The 16,820-nt window shown below is 33.1% G+C and overlaps 1 protein-coding gene across 1 annotated transcript in view; it reads right to left on the reverse strand.

The window, feature by feature from the left end:
* The window catches only part of LRRTM4 (leucine rich repeat transmembrane neuronal 4), an 805,389-nt gene extending 792,152 nt beyond the window's left edge, over positions 1-13,237 (reverse strand). The window contains exon 1 of the mRNA XM_090280308.1: positions 11,705-13,237. Coding sequence (XP_090136434.1) covers positions 11,705-13,222 — 1,518 coding nt within the window. The 5' untranslated portion in view covers positions 13,223-13,237. The remainder of the gene's footprint in view (positions 1-11,704) is intronic.
* Between the last annotated feature and the right edge of the window lie 3,583 nt (positions 13,238-16,820).

The following is a 16,820-nucleotide window of genomic DNA, read 5'->3' on the forward strand; positions in this document are numbered from 1 at the left end:
CATCAAAGTCAATCAAAGAATTAAAAAAGAGAGAGAAAGCATAAAATTTAGTGATAATAAGATCAATGGCAAAGTTAGCGAAAGTCTGGATGCCTTGATAGGTTCTGATGACAGATTATAGTGGGTTGAAGAATATAGTGATTGATGAGGAAATGTAGACAGGTGTAGAATTTTTTTGGAAAGATTTTCTACAAAGAGAAAAATAAGATAAGGTAGAGGGAAATAACAGGTTAGGAGAAAATTTATGTTATTTTTGAAGGCTAAGACTCCAGTGTGTATAAAATCTATGAAAATTATCTACATTAGGAATCAGCAAATTGTAAGGCATGAGACAAATCCACCCAACTGCCTCTATTTGTAAGGTTTTATTGGAACATGGATATCCCCTTCCTTTACATATTTTCTATGCTTTCTTTCATGCTACAATGGCAGATTTAAGTGGTTATCACAGAGACCACATGGCCCATAAGTTTACCTGGTCCTTTATAGAAATATTTTGCTAATCCCTGAACTAGATCAAAGAAAGAATTGTGCTATGTAAGAAAGTAAAATGTAAGATAGGAATGATATTTAAAATTACTTAGAATGTCAGAGAGTACTCGTGAAGCAATTCTTTCAGGTGTAGATGGTGTTATACCTTGGGAAGTGGAATTTTGGCTAATTTCCTATAATTAGAAGGTAATTCTCTTCAAATTCTGTTAAAAAATCAAAGAATCTGAAAAGAATTAGCAATTATAACAAGAATAAACAAAACTAAAATACAAAAAGACTAGAGAAATACTATATATTTAAGGGATTTAAAAGTTTAAGGAAAATGTGTATCTAATGATCTAATGATTTTTTCCTAGACTATAAAGGTGGCAATGAAAGGAACACACCTGCCTCAGTTATCATTTCTAGTACAGTGATCCATAGTGATTAAATGAACAAATATATAACTAGTGAAGATTCTTAACAAAAAGTAAAATTATAAAAAAATTCATTATATATGCTAAATTTCCAATAAAATAGGTACTCTTCTAAGAAACTATAATTTAACAATCTGATTCAAAAATACAAAAAAGCCAACAAATCTGGATAAAATTTATGTTTTCTCAATATTACATCCAATAAAGGTACTACAAAGACTGTTTTTGGCAAATATCTTTTTTAATTTCAAGGAAAAGATCATGCCCATATAATTTTAACAACTTCAGAGTTAGAAAAAGATAAATTATTAAATATAACAATTGATAAAAATAGCATAAGATTGAATCCCCTTCTTGAGAGATTTAAAAATTGTAAACAAAATAAAATAAACTCAATGAAAGCTGATCTAGGCAAGAATATTATGAAATAAAGTATTATAATTTATTCCAGACATGCAAAAAACATTTAACATTAGGAAATACATAATTTATAAAATTGATAACTAAAAAGCAGGGGTGGGGCATGGCATATGTCATAAAGAGAATAACAAAATGCCAAAAACTGTTCTAGTAAAATTTCTTGTCCATCCTGATAAATGTGTATTTTATAATGAGACTATAGGTATGATAAATATAATCAACTTTTACCTAAAATTAAATACTTTATTTATTATTGCAAACACAACACTGAGCCCCCGTTAACACCTACTAATGTAGGTACACAACACATTTTTGTCAGATAAACAAGTAAATGAATAAACAGAATGATAAAATGGACAAAAACAATGAGACAGTCTGTGTTAAAAATAGGAACAAAAAAATACTGCTCCAACTAATCATAATTATTTAGTATTATTCTAGAAGATTTAGTCAACAAAATATAGAAAAAGTAAATAAAAGGCAATAATTAGAAAGTTAACACAATTTCTATTTTACAAAATTATTTTTAACTAGAAATTTCCAAAAACAAAGTTAATCTACTGTAATTAATTGATTTGGTAAAAATTATACTTGTTCATAACCTCAGAATAATATTTACCTACATGTTTAGCATCTATAGAATAGGAATAGTCTGACAACATTAATAAAACAGTATATTTGGTTTTGTGATTAATCACTATGTTCCAGTAAATTTTCAGTAAAAAACACAGTGAAAGATAATGGATATTATCTTCTTTCTAGGACAGTGATCGTCATTCTTCATGTTTTGGGGGGAGAATTGTACATATATTACCGAAGAAAATGTTGAAAGAGTAATTTAAAATTATTTCTATTCCTCCAGTCATTTGAGAAAAGACAGACCATAAGTAGATAGAGAGCCAATGGTTCAACAATCTGCAAAAGGTTAAAAATTTACACTTACACTTTACATTCTCTTAATCTTTCAAGATCCATGATTAGAGTCTAAGCAGTGGTTCCTCCCAATTAAAAAAAAAAAAATTTGATTAGAATACTATAGTTTCTATCTCAAGATGTAAAACTGATTTACAACCTGACATCTGAAGAGGGAAAAGAGACTGAGAAAGGTAATGTCAGGATTCGTGCCTCTGTTGTCACTCTTTAGGGCAGGTGAGAAATTACAGTGGGAACAGCTACCATTGAACTGGTATCCCTAAATGCAATAGGAAAACGAAATCCCCGGGTGCGCAGGCCTAGTGCCAGCACGTAACTGCCGAAGATAAGATAGGCAGGGTTATCATAAGGGAAAGCAGTATCAAAGTCATAATAAAAATAGTTTGATTCAAAAGCCACATACCATGTTGTCTATTTAATCACAGTGTCGTTAGGGTGGTCTGTGTAAGTGGAAGAGTGCTAGGTCAAGTGAGCATAAGTGTAGCTTGAATCACAATAAGAAAAGAGTCATGTCCTACTTAGCAATTTCCAGACTTGAGCCAGTTTACAGATCCAGAACCCTCTGTATGAAACACAGGTCAGATACCCTCCAGGAAAGGCCCTGCTAAACTATCATGAATATGTACTCTTTTTCCTGACCTTCCTCAAAGGGACATACAGCTATTTACCAAGGAGTCTGTGCATTGGGTGAAGTAAAGTACCCTTTGGTGGACTGCTGGACCTTGCCTGTAAAGTGACATTAATTCATGGAGATCCAAAATTCACTGTGGTCTGCTAGTCAGATTCTCGGGTCTCTTGGCAATTAATGGACTTCTCGTTCAGGTCCATTTCCCAGCGCGTCCAGTGGGCCCATACACCCATCCTGTGGTTATTTCCCTAGCTCCAAAATGAATAACTTGAAGAGACATATTCAACAAATAGCAGAATACAAAACTTAAGAGTACTTTTGTCTTTCCAGTTAAAAGAAAAATAATGTGTAGTTTTCTCTAGCAAATATGCCATTTTTCCTTTTGTCCATAGGATGTTTGTTTTTGTTAAGGAAATGTACCAAGTGGTACCCGCTATTACAGAGCACACAACAGTAACAGGAGGTATTACGTCGGGATGCTTAAAAAGAAATGTATTTCACTTTAAAATATATTACAGGTATTGGGACATAAATAGAATTAAAAAATTAATTTATAATACACTTATCCAAAAATAAGACCTCATATTACATGTAAGCAAATATACATTCTAGAGAAATATCAGCTACTTAAAATCATATATTAACTTCTTATTTATAAATAATACCCTATATTTTATTTACAAGTTCCCACTCATCATGAATAAACACTTTGGCGAAATTTAAATTGTTTATACTTGTTAAGAAGATGAACTGAAGACTCTAAACTTGATCAAATTGGAAATTTGTAAGATATTCCTGTAACTCATTTCTTTCTTAGAGTTAATACCAAAAACTGAATTGTGAATTCTGCTTCCTTTGAAATGTGAATAAAATGTTCAGCCAGGGGAGTATTTCACAAATTCTGGGATATTATTTAAATATTATTGTGTCTGGTACCCGAACTAAATTATAGCTCAGACAATGGACTGAAAGGTCAGATTTATTATTCACTTTAGTGAAAATATAATCACAACACTTGTTTCTACATCAGGGAGTATTAGAACCATCATTATAATAATACTAACAATGAAAATAATACAGCTACATTGTACTTCGCATTTTCAGCAGACAGGAGGGCTTATGGCTAATAGTCATTTATATTTACACTGAAGCTTTTTAAGGAGTTCAGAATGGTTTTTGGATAGTAGCTCATTAATCATTTCAACAAGTTAGTTGGAAAGTTATTATCCCAGTTCAATAGATAAAAAAATTATATCACAGAAAGGTCAGATATATATTTACTTGTCTAATATTACAGAAGTAAAGTGATTCAGTTTCAAATCTCTGAGACCTCTTTTCACCCCTTGATCTAACCACTGGACCAATGCAATTTTGGTCCATGTTGTGGTTTGACCATCAACCTAAAGTACTTTAAGGCTGACCTCCCTTCTATTACTTTTACAGACCTATAAACACAAAGAAAATAATTTTTCATCTATGGAGACCATACTTTAAAAAAAGGCTCTGGCATAATTAATTTATCTTTGTATTCTTTTCTTTTTTAAAGTCTTATTAGAAACATTTAACAATTGTTGATGCCAAGTTCAAATGATAAATATCAAATACTTAATAGTGAAATGTACAATGATCAAATTTATGCTAAAGTAAACAAGCGATGTTTTCAGGGCTTTATTTGAACATAAATGTATTTAATAGGAATCAGTTAAAAAACAAAAATAAAATTAAAAAATCAACTTTCAGTAATGGCCAGCACTACAAATAATTAGGCCTCTAGAAGAAAATTAAATAACCAATGTTTTAGGAAAGTGACTGGATACAAGAGAGAGGAATTGAAAAGCAAAGATAGAATTTATACTCAAAGATTGCTGCTTGTTTTTGTTGTTGTTTTTGTTTGTTTAAAGTTTTTAAATAAATTAGTATAATTTCAATGCTTTACCTGATGATACTTACTTTTAAAAGAAACTGCGAAATAACAATTGTTACCCCTTTAAATGAAAATATACAGTGAATATTATTTCACATCGACTTTCCAAAATAAAATAATTTCAGTCATTTCCCTCTTTGTCCATATCATTTGCTATTCCAAATTTGAATCTAAATTGCTTTGTTCTAAGCTTAAAAATAACTCCAAAATGGAATAAATTCATAACTATATTTCCATTGAAAGTATACATTTGTTTGCTGAGATCTTAAAGAGTAAATTTTCTTAAACAAACTGACCTATGTTTATTTTATCTTGTGTGCATCAAATATTCAAATATACTGTAAAAACTAATATACTTTTCAGTTTTAAAATTCAATTAAATTAGATTCCAACCATTAAAAATATTAAGTTAAAATGATAATTATAAATTTGTGTAGAAAATTTAGTTTTGATGTTATCCTTACTTTGTTTATCTTAAAACTTTCTTTTAAAACCAAAGTGATAAAAATATTTACTGCACCTTTCTTCTACTACAAAATTTTATATTTAAAAAAAATTAAACAAAAAATGGTGAACCTTCTTGCTAGCTTAATGATTACATCTTCACCCCTAACTCCAGAGGTCTGAGAATTCAGTACATACACAAATAGCTGAGGTAAGGGAAAGAAAAGAACCTTCCAAGAGATGGTGATTTAGACTTCCAAAAATTCAGAAAACAATCAAAACAAATTGAAGTAATGACAAAAGAAACAAACTTATTTTGATGCCTTTAAATATTTTAATGTCTCCCACAATATTTACTTCTGAGGCAATTCATGTGAACTGAACAAGTTAGTAAAGAACAGGGTTTATGCAAAAGTGTAATATATATTACTACCTATGTGCAATATGTATTTGTTTCTTAGAAATTATGGGGAATATATAGTTGTTTAATTTTATATCATTGTTTAAATACAATTATATTTTAAAGTTACTTTGATATATATGTTTAAGAATGTCATTATATAATATTAAAATATAAAGACATCTCATTTCCATGTATAAATAATAATATCAAATACAATCTTATTTAGTTATACATGTGATTATTATTGATGTGATATTGAGGCCTCGGTTTTGCTCAATGTTTTCCTTTTAGTCACTTTTTCAAAAATTAGGGAAGATTTTTTTCCTGATATTTCTATATTGTCATATACATTTTAATGTTTTATTAATGTGCATCCTCTTTGTTATCATTTCATTCCCAAACCTTATGTGTACAAGAATTATATGTAGGATTTGGCTTAAAGTCAAACTTCTGTATTTTAAAGGACTAATTTCCCATAGCCACATTTGTTTAGACCTTAATTTCTCTTTACAGTGAAAGCATTATTTTTTAAACTATTTAGCAGGAGTATAAACCATAGCCTTGACACATATAAAGTATATTCAAGGATATTAAAGCAGTTTATTTAAAAGCCAGTGACTTTGATATAGACAATACTGTGCTTGTTCTCAACCTTGCCTAACTTACAGTTAAAAGTTTAGCACTATGAGTGCATAAGAAAAATGTTCTCATAACTTCTTTTTCTTTTTAAAAGTATTATGATTTTATTAAACCGACCAAATGAATGATAGTCCTTTTGGTACTATAAAAAGCAATTTTAATATTTAAAACATACTCAACATCACTTTTATGCTTTTCACTGATCTAAAGGCATACTAATTTTTCAAAACTTCAGTATCTGGTGATATACAGGTTTTCATTGTTTCACTTTGCTTTAGTTCTTTATGAAACTCCAGAGACATGAACAGTCTGATGAGTCACCATCACCAATGCTAATATTACAGAGCAACTTCTAAAGCATAAAGCAGATACTGAGATCTAGGGTGATTAGATTCTATTGAATACAGAAAAGACTTAAAAAAAAAAAAATTCTAGAATCATATGAAAATTACTAGCGTGTGTCAAAATCTATATATTTCTAATACCATAATCCAACATCTCAATTTGGGATCCTAGAGAGCAACCAATTATTAGAATCTTGTCCATGAGTTGCAAATATGAGTTAATTTTAGAAAGAGAAATTAAACCCTTTATTGTTATTTTAAATCATTTCTAAATTGACATACTAGGCCTTTTGGGCAGCTGTCACTCTGAAAACTCTATTCCTCAATAAATTTTAATTGGATCAAATTCAGACTATAACATTTTTGAAAATAATTTAAGAGATATATAAATCTGTGTTTGTCTTTCATGTGTGCATACATGTGCATGCATATGTGTAATGTATCTGCCCCTGAAGCAGGCTATATTTTTCTTTTTTTTATTAACTCGCAAAGTTCTTTCTTTTTTCATTGACAATGTATATAAATAACTCAGTTTTTCAAGCATATCCCATCTTGCTCTTGTGGTCCTGGGAATGATCACGGAAATTTTTAAAGTTTACTAACTTGAGAAACGTTTTGATTTGGGATATATTATGCTAGCTGAATAGACTCATTTATTTAATGATGGGTCATAGAGAAAGGAAGTGACTAGTTGAAAATCACAGCAAAAATGACAATGTGTGGTGTTAATCATTTTTTAAAGAAAGAATATTAGACTATCTAGACATAAGATACTTATAAATTTAGAGAGAATTAAATATATATCTTAAGAAGTATGTTCCTGACTGATTCTGGTCATTTTAACCCAAATTTTTTTCTCTAATATTTCAAATTTTCAAAATGGACAAAAATTTTAATAGAAATATATTTATATTCACTCTCTTTTCTTTCCCTCCCTCCTCTCTGAACACAAATGCAGACTCACATACAAACACACACATATACTTTATGTGCATACAAAGTATAATTTCAATTATAACATTTTAACATAACACAGTAGTAGACAGCCACGAAAATAAAGTTTATTTTCTATAGCTTTATATTGCTAATGTGTAAATTGAACTCAATGCTACTGATTCGGTTTCCCTTAGAATCCTCTTTGAACATTTTATGCTTTTTAGTTCTCAGAAATTCATTCAGTGAACTTCAAAATGTCAACTTCTAAAGTGCAGAAAGATGTTAATAACTCCCTTAAGTCAACAGTTTTAACCTGACCTAATACATTCAATAAATATAAACTGCTGTAAATGGTCTATACCACTCACTGCACAGCAGTGAAAGAAATAATAAAAGCCCTGAATAACAACCAATATATTTATATTTTACTTGACTCTGAAAAATATAACCAAAATATCAAGTATTTAGAAAATATATATCTAATGTCACCTATACTCCCGTTTTCCTAATGGCAGTACTTTTAGCTTTATGGAATTATTAATTTTTTATTTCAATTACTTAACTTCTAAAAACTTTGGGTGGAGGATCTTTTTAGAGACAACTTTCATTCATTTTTACTGATTTCATTATTTTTAATTCAAAATACAAACTTGATATATTCTTTCTTGTCCTATATCCACAGTGACTAATTTTATCGAGGTCCTTGTGATTTTCACTTGATAAATATATCCTAGAAGAACCAGATATTCAATATTGTGTTCTGTACCATCTTTATGTGAAATTTTCGTATGCAGAATGAAGTAACTTCACAATCCTGTAATATTTTTTAATGAGATAAAGCTACGCAATATTCACAAACTATTTTTAAAATACACATCGGCAATTTTCTTTCCCTCTAATGACACCTTCTGAAGTTTTAGGCAAAGCTGTATCCTTTTGACTTTAAGTTCTCTTTTCTGAGAACAGACAAATTAAATGAATCAGTCCAATTTCACACAATGATCCACTCGAAGTATGATGATTGAGATGCATGTATCTATTGAAGTTGTGCCATATATCATATTAATTATTCATAACTATCTACTCTATTTCTCTTTTATAGACATAAGAGATTTTTACTGCCTATGTTATTATACTATTCTTCAATTTGTTAGGGAGAATGTGCATAAGGATTTTCAAAATTAAATCTTACAAGGAATAGAGCCAAACTTACTTACTTTGTAAACTGCATGCAATATTTGTGTGTTAGCTCATAGACATCATCCTAATCATAAATCTTAATGTTTTATTTTAAAAGAAACAGACAAAATGGATATTTTTAACTATTTATACCATGGTAACTAAAATACAACATTAGTGTAAAAGTGGGATTTTCAATTGAATGCAATTTTTTTCAAGGCACTAGCTTAGAAAATAAGCACTTGGTGCTAAGTTTTCTAGTTAAATATATATGGCTTTGTTGGGTACAGTTTGGCATTTTGAATAAAAAAGAAACTACCTCTCAAAATTGTATTATATATAATTGATGATTCTCTATTTTCTTAGCTACTGACAGGAGGGGTTTATGAAAACAACACCAGACCATAATTTAGCATACCACTATTGTCTTTTAAAAAAAATCATAATCTTGGGCAAATCATTCCTCTCTTTTGGCTTAATTTTGTAGAAACATTTTCTCAGCAGGGAAAATTTTATACCAGGGTGACAAAGACGTAAGAGAAAATTATGCTTTTCATAACAATTTCTAAGAATTTTCTTTTCCTCATGTCATAGCCATCTATAACTATAATGTACTGAACATCTTGGTAGGATAGGGGGAGTGGTGGTTGCAATGTTTGTTTTTGTATGTTTGTGTTTCAAAACAAATTAATAGTCATTTAAATGTAGCTTTACTGGGCCCCTCACAATGGAAAGTAGAGTCACAGTCTTAAATGTGTATAGCCTCCCATTTTTACTTTTTAGGGTGTAGAGAGTTTGATCTACTTCAATAGAACTGCCATTTTGACTCAACTGCTTCATTATAACACTTAATTAATTTAATTACTTAATGCCTTTTAACACCACGGTCATCCCCAACAATGCCACTGCAATTTCATGACTACAAACTCCACTCTAGATAGCACATAGTAGCAAACTGTGTTTTTAAACACTATTGTTTTCATGAAATAAAACAGATTTTTATTTTGTTCCTATTATGGTAAGGCCTGGTGTCTTTGAAGAAATAATTTCTGGAATTTAAGATACCTAGAAAAGTTTTGAAACCACTGTTTTCAACTTTAGTATTTTAAGAACTTTTCTTCTTTTTACGTCTTATGCATAAAAATCCCCATTCTACTACAAGAGTAAAGAGAAAATGAATGAATTGACATGGAGTTTTCTTTTTATATCACTGGCCTTTAAAAGGATTTCCACACTAAAGAGAATTGAGAATAACACAGGATGAACTTGATTTACTAATCACGTATGTTGTATAAATGTTGGCCTGCAATAAAAACATCTTTATAAAGACTTCTATATAAAATATTTAATTCTCTTTAATTTTTAAGGGCAATAGCATATAACTGTTTCTTTTAGGGATTTATCATCTGGGATTACTTTTCTCCTTTTCAGTCATGGACTAAAAAGGAGAAAATGAACTCTGTGAAGAATAGCTCAGTATTGCAAATTACACTGAGTTGGATATTATTTCAAACTCAGTGATCTGTCTGAAAACATTTTCATTAGCATTTGCATTTAGACTATGGAAATATTTGTGTATTATCAAACAGCAAATTATATTTTTTCAACTGTTATAACTAGTATTACAAAAGAGCAAAGTCTTTAAATACTCATTAAAACTTTGCTTGAAAAAGTAATCATCTAAAAGTGAACACTAAGATGACAGAGTGCCAGAACTTAACTTCTCTTCACTAATTTATTCTAGCAGCGAGGGCCTGGCAGTCACAGTTTTTGCACATTTTGATCAACTTTACAAGAAAAGAATATTTTGAATCCTGTATTACTTATTGACAAGTTAAAATCTGTGACTATTTTCCTATTAATAAGTGCATTCATATAAATGATCTTTATATTAAATAATCAGAAACTGGGTCCAAATTTTTCATTAAAATGAAAATAGTATAATATGAAATGCCTTCATTTGAGGCTGTCACAGAAAAGCTAATACCCAGAACTCAAATCTCTCTCTTTTTATTTATATACATTTGCATCACTTAATTTTGAATAAGTTTAACAAGAATACACATCTTTTCTTTTGGGGATGACAGCAACACTGACAAACAGTCCCTGGCTTGCCTGTCATTATATTACTGCTAAATCGTCCACAACAACACAACCTGATTTTAGTTCCCAGGGACACAGCCAAAAAATGAAATTTAAGTTTCATTTTGATTACATACAAATAGCCAGCACTTAATAAATCCTTCGAAAAATGATCAATGTCCAGTAATTTTTTAAAAAATTAACAAAAAGAAGAAAAACAGAAAAGAAAAAAGAAAGGAAGACAGACATCTTTAAAAGCTTAACACAATTACACAGTAGGCCTCTACATTTTCTATGCTGGTATAATAACTACATGGCAAGCAACATGGAAACAGTTATTCTTGTAGATCCCTGTTGCATGCTCTGATTAAAACTAAAAATTTACAATGAAATCAACCATTGGATAAATTGCTCTTTGGTTTAAATCTTTGTTACCTCCTAAATTTTGGTAAAATCACTTTGTTTTTATATTAAACTAGTCCCTCCTTCTTGACTCCATTACAAAAGTCAAACAACAAGAACCAGACACAAATTTTAGAATGTTTTGTTCATGTGTATGTGTGTTAAGTCCAACCCCTGTATACACATTTTTTAAAAAAAGATGTTGTAACATAGTGCTTTATTCCAACTTAATCTCATCCTTAAATGAACTTCCTTCAAATTTCAACCATTAAAAAAAAAAAAAAAAAAAGCAGTCAATTTTCTGGTGGTTGTAATTTAATTAAGTAACCTTTCACACTGAGCAAAACCCAAAAGCAAAAGGGTCATTAATCTTTCTAGTAATTAGAGACACCTATCGCGCTTCAAACATTTACCTCTCCTTCCCAGCAGCAGAAATGCTTTTAGGAGGATCATGGTTCATACCTCGCATTCCCTGGAGCCAGAGATGGTATATGTGCAGGGCCCAGATCCATTAACGGATATATCCATGGTCTCAGAGTTTGTAGGCTTGTAGTCCACGTAATACTCCTGTAAAGGGGAATTCATTTGTCTTTCAGACTCTCTAGTCTTTTTCCGCCGTCTCTTCATAATAGAGTGCTGCTGAAGTTGCTTCATGCTGGCTGGGTAGCGTTTCCAAGACACATAGATAACCAAGAGGATCATGGCCACTGAGAGGAAGAGAGCCACGCTCCCTGCAATAATTTTATGAAATGAAACATGCTCATACTCTTGTTCTGTGCCAGGAATCTGAAACCCTGGGGAGGGGCTTAGTGTTTCAAGGATGGGCTGGGTGGGGTCAGATTTAGAGACTGTAGGTTTAGGAATAATCAGAGGCTTCTGGGAAGTTTGGGGCACCAGGTAAGATTTTTCTGTGTTGACCACCTGGATTTCAGAGCAGATATTATATGTTTCCACTGCATCACTAACCTTTTCACCTTGGATATGCTTAGGTCCTGCACATATCATGGTGCTTTCCTTGTTTCCTTTGAAATTCTTAAGCCAATAAAATAGAGGACAAATACTCCGACTGCATTCCCACATATTTCCAGACAAAGTAATGGATATTAACGATATCCACGCATTGACAGTTTCCTGTGAGACGTTGGTAAGCTTGTTAGAATCCAAATTCAATTTTTGCAAATTGGGCAGACATTTAAATGTGCCCGGCTCAATTCCTTGGATGTCATTCCCTGATAAATCCAAGTTGTGTAAGGAACTCCAAGTCCATGTCAGACCTTGGCTAATGGAGCGAATCCTGTTCCACTGCAAGTAAATGGAGCGGAGATTGAAGAGACGTGGAAAATGTGCAAAATTTATCTTGTAAAACTGATTATGTTCCAGGTGGAGTTCCTTTAACTTTAAGAGGCCAGCAAAAGCATTTCGGGACAAGCTTCGAAGACGATTGTAACCCAAATCCAAGAAGTCAAGATTTCGACAGTCTTGAAAAACTCTTATTGGCACAGTCTTTAAAGAGTTGGATCTCAAATGCAAAATGATGAGTTTCCGAAGACCTTTAAATTGTTCTGATTGCAATGTCTGAAGCTTATTGTAGGAGAGGTCCAGATTGCGGAGATTGGGAACTGGATGAAAGGTTTTATTGTGCAGATAGGTAATTTTGTTGGAGCTTAGAATTAATTCTTTCAGTCTACGAATGCCTTGAAATGCATCTTCATCCACTGAGCTAATGTAATTATGGTCAAGATAAAGCCATATAAGCTGGTTAAGGCCTGCAAACTGATTGGATTTGAGTTTCTGAATGCTGTTGAATCGTAATGATAAGCCTTGTGATCCTCCAGAAATGTTCTCTGGGATATCTGCGAAAGCATGAGACTCACAGTACACAATTTTGCCATCACATCTGCAGTTCTTTGGGCAAGCTCTCTGAGCCCCTGTTAGCATAACAAGCAGCAGTGTAGAAAGTAGCACTAGCACCACGCGCATGCCTCTCAGCTGTGTAATTAAATGGAAACCTACAATGTTAAAAAGAAGACAAATGCACATTGTAAAGCTATCAATACAAATCACCACGTCTTACTAATATCAGGAGTATTTCATCTAGTGCTGTTATGGGACAGCTGATTTAAGAACAATGTGTTTAACATCTAAAGCCTTCTTGTCTTCTGTGCTGCATGTTTTTTGTTTAGGTTTCATTCTTTCTTCCTTGTTTTTGAAATCACCAGTGTCGGAGAACCAAGAAAAGCTTTCCCGAGTTTCATGAGTTCATGTAAACATCAAAACTGCAAAGCACTGACCTGTCTTACCACATAATGCCGACATTTTAATAACAATACTATTTGGCTAGCCACTCCGTTGAACACTAGTACCAAAAGCAGGAGTACTAAGTCTTCTGGTAATGGCAAAAATGTGATTTTGTAAACCCCATACTTGTACGTCTTTCCTAGTGGAGCACAAAGGCTATGATTTGGCAAAGGAGATTCAGTCAGCTTGTTAAAGTAACCCAAGTTTACACTGCCTGAAATTGTATCCTTATGCATTAATAGAAAAACAACGTATGAGCTCTGAAAAAAATGGCATTGGAACTAGCATGGGCAGCCGATTAAGCATGGTATGAAGATTAATTACAGTCAAGGTACTCTCAGCACTCAGAAGGAGCTATCTTCTGGGGCTCTCTTGCTCAGGCATATATACAGATAGAGAACCCTGCCGACTGATAACATGAAACACTCCAAAGTTAGGGTCCTCAGATTCTTATTAAATATTTCCATAAGAAGCAAAATAATCTTGTATAGTATTAATTTTACTGTTATTCTTAACATAGTTGCTTCTGCAAATGTGGGCTATAAACAAGTAGAGAGATGCAACTAGCATTCCCCTCTCCCCATCCCAACCTGCTCAAATGTCTCACTGACTTTTCTCCCCCCTACCTCCATTAACTTCTGAAAGCCTGCAAAGTTGCAATCTATTGGCATTTATGCTGCATTTCCAAGTCATGGTATCTTAAGGGACTTCTTTCCTCTGTCAACAGTAGATTTATTAATTCTTAGTGGTAGGGAAAAAACAAAAACAAAAGAAACGTGTGCTGTGGTTTCCTTATTTCACTTAAAAAATTCATATTTTTTATTTTTAACTGAGAAGCAATCAGCCAAACCTCTAACAAAAAAGAAAGAAAGAAAAGGAACACCTCTCCTTTCACTGAACCCGCTGTCTTTTTTTTTTTTCCCCCTATTTGAAACCCGATCTTGCTCTGTCCTCCTGTCAGTTACAGACTCATTGAAATACATTCCAGCTCTCCCAGACAGGAGAAGGGCGCGCGGGGGGGGGCGTCACACTTGAAAAAATAAGACGGGCAAATGAAAATTTGGAAGCTGTGTTCAGGATATAGCTTCAAAGATGAAACAAGCCCTTGTGCGACCTCTGACAAAGTAACGACCCCACCCCTCCACAAACGCAGTAAAGTGTTAACAATCTCCCTGACAGCGACCTGAAATACACGCATGGTTAATATTATCAAGAAATAGAAGCAAACACAGTATTTATCTCATACTCAATTCCCAAGCTGTAGATACGCATACAGAAGACAGTCTTAAAGCTATTTCTCTGGAGTCTAAATCCGTGTTATGCATTTACGAATTAAAAAAAAAAAAAAACTACAAAAAGGGAAATGCTCTAAAAATACAATAGCAACTATATTGAGTCAACTGGCAAACTCAAAGGCTGCTTGTTTTTTGCCCGTTTCCCCGTCTTTTATAAGCTAAAGCCACGACTGAGGAAAGGAAGCCGAGAGGATTAGGTTTGCTAAGAAGGAAACAACAAAAGTTCACTTACCCATCCTTTGTCATCCAAAAACGGCTCACTCCTCTCTCAGCTTTTTTCTTATTTGGTCTCTTGTGCCGAAACCACCACCACCTTCATGACACAGTGCGGCTGTCATTCACACCATTCTGATCTTGTATATGAGGTAGTAGCCCCATACAAACTTCCCCAGAGAGGACAGGCAAAAAATATATATCTATATCTATATATATGGGAAAAAATCAGCATGGGGTGGGATGGGGGGGGCAGGGAGAAGGAAGCCCTGGGGGGAAAGGGAGGGCTTCTAGGCTCTGAGGACCATTGTGTAATTCACCAGAGACCCATCAGCAGTAATTGGCAATCAGTGCGAAAGAGCTACAGCCCATCTCGAAGGTAACCAACTTCTCTATAAAGAGGAAAAGAAAAAAAAGGAGAAAATCTTCAGAATACCTGGCATTCCTTATTGTGCTGGCTTTTGCCATTCCCAGATAAAGCAATTCATCCTCTGGATTTCAGTTCTTGAAGCAAGTAGGCCTCCTGTGCTGTATGAGACCCCAGTTTAAAAGCTATGCAGGCTAGGTTTATCCATTTAGCTGGTCAGGTTTAAAGTGTTTTGTAGCTGTGCTGAGAGGCAGCCCTTGTCTAATTCAGAAAGCTTTCCAGAGACTGATGATGCTCAGAGCTTGTTGGTGCTAATGCTTGAGTTTGTGATACACTGAGTGCCCTCCGCTGGAGAAAACAGATTGCACATTAAAGACGGGAACAAGTGAGCCTGTCAGTGGTGTGCAGCCTTCCCTCTCTCAGAAAGGGAAATTAAAGGCACAGGATCACTTTTTTCTCTCCAATAATATATTTTATGAAAGGTTTATGCCAAGGAGTATCATGCTGTGATATCAATATTAACACTGCTTCTCTAAATATTATGCAATTAGTAATTTTTTAAAGTTGCCTTGACCTGATTTATTTATTTATTTATTTATTTATTTATTTATTGCTGCAGATGTACATATTGCAAGGAACTTATTATCTTTTTTCAACAACAGAAGTCATTTCAGCTGTATTTTTGTTGCTCTTAGTTTTATTCCTTTACATTTTTTCAAACAAACCATATAGAGAAGCAATCTTATTCAAGAGAAAAATGTGTAATTAGATAACTTTTAAAGATGGTTACATTGACAAATCTTAGATCTAATTTTTAAATTCCCAACTATGATAATGAAATATATTCTGAAATTTTGTGCATTGTATTGAATATTCTAGATCATTACTTTCTAAAAGGGTGCATTTTAGTCTTAAAGCAGATAGATATATTTAGTTCTATATTACCAAATGTGTCTGTAACTGTGAGAAACGCTCACAATAAAAACCGGGACACAGGACTTGAGCAGCAAAGCGAGGCCTTTATTCACGAGTCTGCAGAGCCGGGTGCACCCTCACAGCCAGGAGAATGTGCGTGCCAAGTAGACAAAGGAAACTGGTTTTATAGCCTTAGCTTCCCCACCCTGAAATTGCCACCCTAAAGTGATTATCTTTTCCACCCTGAAATTGCCACCCTAAAGTGGTTATCTTCTCCACCCTAAAATTGCCACCCTAAAGTGATTATCTTCCTTGCCCTAAAGTGAGAGCGATTAGCTTCCCCGCCCTAATGCAATTAGCTCCCGCTCCCCTCTCCTTCTTCCCCGTTTCTCCATTACTGGTTACTCCGGAGTTACAATCTAACACGGTTATCTAAATGCCCCTTCTGTGGTTTGTAGATATGCCAGTGCTGTCAGCTCCCTTCTCAGAG

The sequence above is a fragment of the Furipterus horrens genome, unplaced genomic scaffold (genome assembly GCF_987537825.1).
Source record: "Furipterus horrens unplaced genomic scaffold, mFurHor1.1.pri manual_scaffold_6, whole genome shotgun sequence".
Classification (NCBI taxonomy): Eukaryota; Metazoa; Chordata; class Mammalia; order Chiroptera; family Furipteridae; genus Furipterus; species Furipterus horrens.